Raw genomic sequence first — 9,681 nt, 5'->3', positions numbered from 1 at the left:
ATCTTTTTTTTTTTTTGACGCTTGGCCATTTTTTTTTTTTTTTGAGAATTATTCGCTGTGGTTTTTTGAAAAGGCTTCACACAAACCAACAAACCTTTTATTTTTTATTTTGAATCTTAAAAACTGCCAAAATTCCCTCCCTTCCTCCTTCGCTCAGTCATTGAAGCTGCGACCGTCACCCAGAAGGGAAGAAGAAGAAGAAGAAGAAGAAGAAGAAGAAGAAGAAGAAACGGAGCATGTTTTTTAATTCTTTGATTTTGTTTTTATTTTCCAAGCAGTGCTGTGAATCGTACGAGCTGTGATTCTGTCCTTATTTTGTCGTGCATATGTGGGGTAACTTTGCTAAGTGTGAAAATATTTTGACAAGTGCCACGCCCCGGCCTGTGCGATGCTTACCATAATGTCTATAAAACAGGAAGTGATTTCTGCTGGTGGGACGAACACCAGAAAAGATAGAATTATGATTATTATGCTTCTGATTATTATTATTATTATGGTGACTATTATTATTATTATTATTATTATTATTACTTCTACTGTATCATCATTGCGACCATGATTATTCTCATAATCATTTAAGAGTCTATTGTTTTGCCATGTATTTTTTAATTTGAGATTTTTATTTTAGTTTTCTTTTTATTATTAAAGGCAAAATGAACTAACAGAACCGGCTGCTGCCTCGTTACTGTGCCGACACGTTTCTGTAGTCTGCAGTCTGCAGCGGTTTATTGATTTGTAGACAGAAAGATGTGAAGTTAAAGGAACAGTTCACTCCAAAAACATTCAAAAAACAAAAAAAAAGTCTTCATCCAACATAATCCAGGTCTCTGGAGGCCCTGAGGTCACAAACTGGTTTGAAGACGTTATTTTGACTCTGATAAACCCAACGAGCTGTATGGAGCCATTTTAATTGTTTTAAGGTCTCCAGCTGTTGTTGTTTAGCAGAATGATGCAACTCTGTTTTACTGTGAAGCTCCAGAACTTTTCTGTTGATTACGACACTTCACCTGACTTCATATCATCAGGTTCTGAGACGATGTAGTTCACTGAGCTTCAACACAAAACTACATGAGCTTCGATTTTAATTACAACAAACTGACTGATTCATATCACAGTTCAAACAGGATCAATAAATTATTTGTCTCTTCACTACCAGACAGTTTTTTCTGATATTAGGTCCCATTGAAGAAACCAGAAGGGGCGTGGCTTCAGCTCTGTTTGAGGGCTAGTTGCTTGATAGCTAACAAACAAACTAACAACAAACTTTACACAGTATTTATAAAAGTGTTCAAGCTTTCAGAAACACTTGACACGTGTTACCTTTAGCTGTAGTGTGGCTAACAGTTCAGTATAAACTGGATGCTAACAACAGAGAATCACCATCAGACGTCTACAGAAAGAGTTTAAACAGCTTGATATGCCTCCAGTTTAACAGTTCAGGATGAATATAACAGTTAAAATTTGCATTTTGTGTTCGAACCTGCTCCAGATCTCAGTCAACACCTTCATCACCTGGTGACTGACAGCTGCTGCTGTTTGTATGCTGACTGACACAGATACTGCAGGATTTCATAAACATACGGTACATTCATATTTTCACCAGTTTACCTCGTTGTCACAGTCTTTTCTGATGTAAAACTGAACCTGATTGAACCCTTTAAGACATTTAAGTCACATTAACACAATAACAGGATGAAGTCGCAGCTGAACCTCAACTCCTGTGTACTGCAAGCTAAAATTACTGCTTTTGTCAATGGAGTCTGGTGGCCTTGGAGGGAGAGATAAGTTTGTTTCCCGTTGAAAGGCTGTCTGCTGGCGAGGTTAAGTGGTGGAAATATTTTAAAGTGTAAGTTTATAATGACATTGTTTTTTTATGTGACTGAATCTGCTTTGCTTCTTACAGCAGTAATCCGGCTCCGTCTCCAGTCTGAGGACGTGCAGAACGCCATCTGCTCCAGTTAGACACCAGCAGATACCTGAGAATGACCTCATACAAATCAACTTTAAATAAACAGCTGAAGTAAAGACAGACGTGGCTCAGTTCTTGTTTTGGATGTAGTTTATTGTAAATCAGTGGAACATCAGCAGGTTTCCTCTGTGTGAGTCCAGTCCAGCTTTATCACGGCAGACTGGTGTTACTGGTCGACTCCCAGCATGAACACTGACGGTGAAGAGTGTCGTCTCTCTGGTTAAACAAATTCTAGAAAACTAAAACTAACACAACAAGTTCTTAACGAGCTGGATCAGTTTCTGATGAGCAGTGTCCGGGGTCTTTTTAGGGGATTAATTACAAAAAGCGATTTTGTCTTCAGTCGCGCCGTCATAAAGCGTCGTAGTCGTCGTCGTCTTCGTGCTTCCTCTTCAGCGTCTCGGCGCCGGAGTTCTGCGACACCATGTTGGTGGTGATGAGGATGTTCTTGGAGCCGATCAGAGACGGGTTGATGAGGACGTTGGAGACGGCAGGCGTGGACGGCGTGGCTGGCAGAAGTACAAGAAGAGTGATGGTTTTGTTGGCAGCCATTTTGTTTCATTTACATTGTTTTATGTATTTTGTAACTCATTTTATTTGATACCAATTTTGTCCAAAACACTGTTGAAAATGTTGATTAGATAAACAGCTGCCTTCTTCTCTGAACTTCTGCAATAAACAAGTAAACAGCCAGGTAGTGCAGCTGGTTGAACCCAGATGTTAAACTGGTTCTTACTGGTTTTGGTGGAGGCCGTCTGAGAGGGCGGTGGGATCTGTACGGTGAACCTCTGGCCCGTCAGAGACACTGGAGTTCCGACTTTAGTGGTGACAGACTGGACAGACGGAGTTCCTGTGGAGAAAACACTGGTCAGAACATTCTGGTCCTGTAAACACAAACTGGGTTAACAAAGTCAGAAAACAAATCTTCACCCTGGACGAGACTCACCGATTGTCGGTGTGCTCGGTCTGCTGGAGACGGCGCCAACACTGAGGCGAGGTACTGATATCCTGCCTGCAGACGACGATACCTGGGGGACAATAACACGGCTCAGTGTGTCTATTTAACAGAAAGAAATCAGAATATTACCTGAGATGCAGTAAAAGTTTAAGAGTTTTTACCTTTTTCTGAACGGACTTGAGTCTGTAGTTGGGCGCCGTCAGACAGTAGCGGTCTGGAGGAAGTCGAGGTCCAGTGTAAGGTTTGATGAGCGGGAGAGGAGTCTGATTCTTCTGCCTCGCCACCTCCAACAGGAACTGAACACAGAGATCAAGCTTTCACAAAACTTTACTCAACATACAACAACACAGAACGCTGCTGATGTGTAGAGTTACATTTACAATTTTTAAAAGTTTTCCAGACTTCACAAACATAAAGAGCTGCACTGATTTGGTGACTGATTGATGAGCAAATCAAAAGGAAAATGTATCAACTACACTGACAACTGATTTGTTGATTTTGGTTGTTTTTACAAGAAAAATAAGTATGAACTTTTGACAGTTTCAGTGAAGAACAAAGTAGAAAACAAATGAACTAAAAAAATATCGTCCTGTAATTACAGGCATTTATAGACAATTTCTTGCATCAGAAACTAAAGCTTTTAAAAACTGAAAATGTAAATAAAGAAAAAGAGACACGAGCCGTCAGACATCAACTACCAGCTAGAATGGACACGATTCAGACAAAGACGTGATCGTTATCGCTCTGTGACAGGAGGACAGGAGCGTGAGGATGGTGGAGTCTTACGTCTCGTGGCGGTGGCGAGGTGAACGACTGGTCCATGCGGCACTGGATGGCCAGTTTGATGTCGTCAGCGTCCACGTTGGACTTCTTGGCATGTGTGGCGTAGATTTTGGCGTCTTCTATGATGGTCGTCACATATCCTGCGAACAGAAACAAACAGCTGAGTGACTTTATGTTAACGAGGAGACTTAAAAAGAAACTGATATAAAGAAAAAATGCTCTCAAATACATATATTAGAGTTTTATTTTGCTAATTTGGTGTTTTGAGTTTTTCTGACTTTTGTTTTACGTTGCTTTGATAAGATCTTCACCTCCACTAAAAGTTGTCATGTTTTGTTTCACAGCTCTGATTACAAAAGAGTGTAAAACATGAATAAAACCAGAATACCATCATTCATAAATTAACTGTGTTTATCTTTGTTGCACGCTGACTACAGCTGGTATGTTCTCACCACCTGTGGATCTGTGGTATAATGTGAAACCACAAGAAGAAAGTCTGTTTCATGTTCATTACAAATTCAGCTGTTCACATATAAAAACAGGGCTGTTACTCACTGTAGGTGAACTCCAACATCTGGTTGATGACTCGGGGCTCGTACTCGGTGATCCCCATGTCCTTCAGGATCTGGATCATCACCTGCAGCACACAGTGACGATCCACCATCAGACAACATGATGACAGCAGGGGGAAGAAACACGACGTGATATTTTCAAGATTAATCTATTCATTATTTGCCTGTAAAATGTGAGAGAGATGCCCGATCGTTCCCGGAGTAACTCTTAAAAACTAGGCCGGCAAGATATTGAAAAGAGAAGACATTGCCATATTTTGTTTTTCTGCGATCTATATCTTAAATGACTCCGTCTGTCTCTGTCGGCTTTGTGTGATACATGGACTGATTATCGGTCGCTGTGCATGAAGAGTCACTCAGAATAAACAAACTCACGTAAATCAGAGTAGAAAAACTGTAATATTAATCAGACGTCTCTTGCAGATTACTCATGAAAAATGAGAATCGTGCAAGTTTAACTTCAGTATCAAGCAGCCAATAAAAGTTGTGTTATGACAAGATGACTCACTTTACATTACACATCCTGCAATGACAGTGCTGCTCATGTGCATATGACATGATAAATTGTGCAGCCCTATTTCAAATGGCTTCTTTTGTCCAACCCACAGTCAATAATACGATCACAGAAGAAAAGCAGCAACTCGATTAAAAAACTTATGTACATCAACTAAATGATTTATCGTTGGAGCTCTATTTCAGTCATTTATCGAGTAAAGAACCGTCAAGATATCAGAGATCTCAGAGACTCAAATGTGATTTCTAATTCATATCATATTCATCAGTTGTGTTGTGTTTTGGCCACATAACGTTAGTTTAGCTAGCGATGAGTGTCACACTTGCAGGACGACCAGCAGCATATTATCACACCAACCTCGCGAAAACTGTGTAAAAAAAACAAACTTCACATTTACAGATTTAAGTCAAACTCTTGTGTCGGTTTCACCGTGACACCTGCTACTTCTCATCCTTCTCTGGGGTCAATTTACGGTACTGCGATGTCATAAACTCGGACAAAACTTGCTTTCATCATAGTTAGTGTTTTTAAATTCCGGCAGCGTTCAATTTCAGAGACAAAAATAAGGAAACTGTGAAAAACAACCACAAGTCACTCCTGTTTACACCCACTTCTGCAACGGCTAATGGCTAGGCTAAGGCGCTAGCCGGTGGCTATTGTTGTGAATGGTGATCCGGTGCTAACGTTAGCTAACAAGCTAGCCAGCCACAAACGCATCAGCCGTTTGTGTTAATGGTGGATTTTTAAACAAAATCACGACCAGGGTGAATTTAAACTGCAGCTTAATGACGAACAACCAGTAAAAACTGCTCTTTAACAGCGTTACCTGAGCGTCTTTAGGGATGGTTTTCGGAGCAGACATTTTGATTCTGCACCCCGAAGCGCCTTCACTTCTTCTTCTACGGTTTAACAGCTGAGCTCTGAAGAGCGACGCCTGCTGGACAGGCCGCGAACTACCGCGAGATTATCTGGCAGCTCCGAGATCTCAGCACCACTATAAATACGATACGATACGAATCAAAATACTCAAGTTAAAGTACTGCAATGTAAATTTCACTCATCAGGAAAATATAAGTATCAGAAATAAAAGTAATCCATTTAAATATAACTGTGTAGTGGAACAGAAGTTCCAGGCAGCATGAAAAGACTCAAATTAAGTACAGTTAGTTAAGTACTTGAGTAAATACTCGTATTTACATTCTACTAGTGGTAAACATTAGTGTATGTTTAGGTGTAAATAACGAGTCAATGATTTTATCAAAAGTAATTAATAAATACAGACAGAGGAGTAAAAGCAGAGAAGGACCAGAGCTTTACCATCAGGCAGCCTGCAGGGGGCGCTACAGGAAAACATACATCTCTGTGATTACCTCTCTGTCCTCTGTGTTTCTTTCTCTCTGTCTAATTTACACTGAAATGTTTCGCGTTTTATACAAATACAGAAGTACCACAATATAAAAGCACTGGATTACAATTTAAGTTTGAGGATTTCTTTTTCCCAGCATCATTTGTAAAAACAATTAAACATCAAAACATTTGAAATAAATTGTTAAAGGAAAAGTAAAAATAATGTTGATAGTTTTCATGTGTTAAAAGTTTAGTGTTTGCATCCTTTGGGCAACATAAGTTGGTGACATATCAGCATCTATGTGGATGAAAACAACATGTGTCTTGTGTTTGGAAATCGTTTGAGGGAAATAATTTGCAGGAAAAACATCAGTATAGCCCTTTAAAATTAGAAATCTTGGTGTGACACTTTTCCTCAGACCGGATGCAGGAACAGTTGAGGAGTAAATGCTGATGAAGACGTCAGTGTGAGAAACATTGATAATCTGATAACAAATCTTCTCAGAGGTCATAAAACACGCTCATAATCACCGCTGCAGGTTTCCAGATGATTAATGTTCCCAAAAGACTTTATCTAAAGACGAAGACAGGAAGAGTTCACTGACAGACGTGTTGACTCGGCAGCTGATGTGAACCTTCACGTGTAAAGACTGTTCAGGTTGTGTGAATGAACCTGTAGACGAGCCGACGTTACAGAGAGACAACTGATTTAATGTTGTTGTTTCATCTTATAAACAGCTGTTTGACAGCCGGTGCATCCAGTCGCTTCTACACACATCCTCAATCTGTGCATAAAAACCTGGAAACACATGAAAAACAAAACCACACTGAGTGAAAAGATGTTGACATCCATGAGTCATGTGACCTTAACGTCACTGATGACGAGCATCAGATGTGTGTGGAGCGACGAGGAAACTGTCCAGCTGTTTTCTGTTGTTCCACACGTTAAAATGTGCCAGTTTCATACGTATCACATCAACATTTCTACAATACGTGTCGTATCACTTTACGTCTGTTAGCATGAGACCAGCACGTCAGAGACCACTGTTCTGACTGTGTTTCAGTATTTGTAAATGTGATTTTTTGAACATGATGTCTGGATATTTTCCAGCTGTGGCGACAGAACCAGGAACGTCAAGATTAATCATGATGTTTTCCAAACTGCAACCAAGAGGTTTTTTTTTTTTAACCTAAACTGACAGTTAAAGCTAAAGAAACGTAAACATTCAACACATCTGTGGTTTGTAGAAACTTACGATGAATTCTTTTCTGTTTCTCTCTGCTGCTCCTGAACCAGATATCAGCCACAATACCCACAAAATATACTTCAGTTAACACACGTGAATTTGACTTGTTTTTAATGTGATGTTCGCAGGTATATTTACTTCTGTAAGCATCTGAATACTTCTTCACTCCTGTGAAACACACCTGAAGTATATAGAAGCCCATTTATTCCAGTTAAAGGAAATTCTTCTGGTACTTATTAATATTTCCACTGTATTATTATTTATATTTACAAGATAAAAACTAATAATAATGACATTGTAGTGGACATAATTCACTATTCGGTTAGTTTCCTCCTCACTGACAACTGACTGTTTGATTAGGCCCCCAGTGAGCATCAGTGAGTAACCATAGCAACAGAGGAGATCGTAAAAATGAGCAATTTCCCAGCAGTTGGAAGAATTTTTTGGTTTCTTGTTGGATAAACAACTGTAGAGCAGTTAGAGAGAGAAGCTGTTCACTTCCTATTGTTCAACAACTTCATCACCATAAAACATCTAAATATTGTGATAAAAGTCTAAATAATGAGATAAAAGTTTAAATAATGAGATAAATATTCTAAATAATACCACAGAAAGTCTAAATGATGAAATTCTAAATGATGAGATAAAAAGTAAATAAGTATAAAGTCCAGAATCACTCTGTTTGTTTTGTTTTTATCTCCAGCTGAGAAAAAAACTTCAGGTGGAGGTGAAACTGATGATTCACTCTTCATCTTCTTCTTCTTCCATCCTGACCAGGTCGTCCAGAAACAGACTCCAGTCAGAACACTGGACTTTTACTGGTCAGTGTTTTAACAGTGAGGTGTGTTTTTACTCCTGTAAAGGATCTGAAGACTGAAACACAGCAAACACATGTGGACGCTCGTTTCTGCCAGTAAACTGAAGAAAGAAGAAAGCTGAGCTTGATGGAACAATAGTCCTGTGATAATTATTAGAAGAAAAAGGATAAAAATATGATAAAAACCATAAAAATATGATTAAGAAATACAAAAATATGATAAAAAAGATGACAAATAATGACAGAAAAAGTCAATTACGAGATCAAATGTTTTCATGTAACTCACAGTGTTATCATATAATATTCTACATGGGAATATTTGTTTTTAAAAATGATCATTGTTTCTGTCTTAAACCATCAGACATGGACAGACGTCACATTTACATTTTGAATTCAGGACTTTTCACTTCACTTAATTTTCCTCAGCTGTAACATTCAGATGATCGAATAGAAGAAGAAGAAGAAGAAGAAGAAGAAGAAGAAGAAGAAGAAGAAGAAGAAGAAGAAGAAGAAGAAGAAGAAGAAGCTGCAGATTAAACTCACCAGCAGGAGTTGAAACGAGCTCAGACGACTGTTTGACTTTTAACTTGGAGACGAAGCTGCTGCTGACCTGCCTGAGTGTGTGTGTGTGTGTGTGTGTGTGTGTGTGTGTGTGTGTGTGTGTGTGTGTGTGTGTGTGTTCACACTTCGACACACTTTCTTTTTAAATGTAAACGATCTAACTTCAGTTTTTAAATTCTTATTGATTATGAACATATTAATATTAAACACACACGAGACATTTGACCTAAAACTAGATAATAAAACATTTTCTGTCGTGTTTTATCTTCATTAAGCATCAAACAGAACTCTGTTTTATCAACATCGTCGGTCTGAAATAAAAGAGTAAAATATATTTATTAAAATGTTTCTTCTGTCGCTGTCTGTTCACTCAACGTGACTTCAGTATTTCCATGTTGTGCTACTAAATACTTTTACTTCTCACATCAGAGGGAATTTACAAAAGTGTGAAAACAATAATTACAATGTTTATTAAAGACGTGAAGCAGCAAATCTGTCCTCAAACATTAAACACAAAATAAGTTCTGTTGTTTTTCATCTTTGTTTTTTTATCTTATTCATGTGTCAGATCATTTTTATTTCATCGTCGTCGTCGTTCTGCCTCTGAAATAAAAGAAAACTGTGAAAAGTTTATTTTATCATATTAATAAAGTGTGTTTTAATGATATTTTCCTGCAGATCTCCTCTCACTTTTCTTTCAGTTTATTAAATCAGTTTTGAAACTAAGTACATTTACTCAAGTACTGAAGGCAACTTAAGTGAGTTTTTGAGTTACTTGTTCTTTACTTGAATATTTATTTTGTGCTGTTAAATACTTTCATGTTTCATATCAGAGGGAAATGATAGAAGTGTTATAACTGTGAGTTTATCTTCTTTTTTAAAGAAACAGATCACAGTAACACTTCATTCATGT

At 38.3% G+C, this 9,681-nt stretch overlaps 1 protein-coding gene across 1 annotated transcript; it reads right to left on the bottom strand.

Annotated features, from left to right (window-relative positions):
* Positions 1-2,041: 2,041 nt before the first annotated feature.
* On the bottom strand, positions 2,042-5,752 carry taf9 (TAF9 RNA polymerase II, TATA box binding protein (TBP)-associated factor). Its single transcript, XM_037119040.1, has 7 exons — positions 5,623-5,752; positions 4,266-4,347; positions 3,714-3,850; positions 3,089-3,223; positions 2,916-2,997; positions 2,706-2,819; positions 2,042-2,478 (listed from the first exon to the last, which is right to left on the bottom strand). Exons 1-7 carry the CDS (start codon positions 5,656-5,658, stop codon positions 2,321-2,323), a joined length of 744 nt encoding a protein of 247 aa, XP_036974935.1. The 5' UTR covers positions 5,659-5,752; the 3' UTR covers positions 2,042-2,320.
* Between the last annotated feature and the right edge of the window lie 3,929 nt (positions 5,753-9,681).

This window comes from Acanthopagrus latus, chromosome 13 (assembly GCF_904848185.1).
Source record: "Acanthopagrus latus isolate v.2019 chromosome 13, fAcaLat1.1, whole genome shotgun sequence".
In the NCBI taxonomy this organism is placed as follows: domain Eukaryota; kingdom Metazoa; phylum Chordata; class Actinopteri; order Spariformes; family Sparidae; genus Acanthopagrus; species Acanthopagrus latus.
Note: the sequence above shows the minus strand (reverse complement) of the source record. Positions and strands in the feature narration are given on the sequence as shown.

Bases quoted from the DNA above. Each gene is read 5' to 3' on its own strand.
- taf9 (XM_037119040.1), bottom strand. From the start codon at position 5,658: ATGTCTGCTCCGAAAACCATCCCTAAAGACGCTCAG. The intron at 3,224-3,713 runs GTAAGACTCCAC...CTCTGTGTTCAG, and splicing joins CCTCGCCACCGCCACGAGAC to TTCCTGTTGGAGGTGGCGAG. The intron at 2,479-2,705 runs GTAAGAACCAGT...TACTTCTGCCAG, and splicing joins GACGGCCTCCACCAAAACCA to CCACGCCGTCCACGCCTGCC.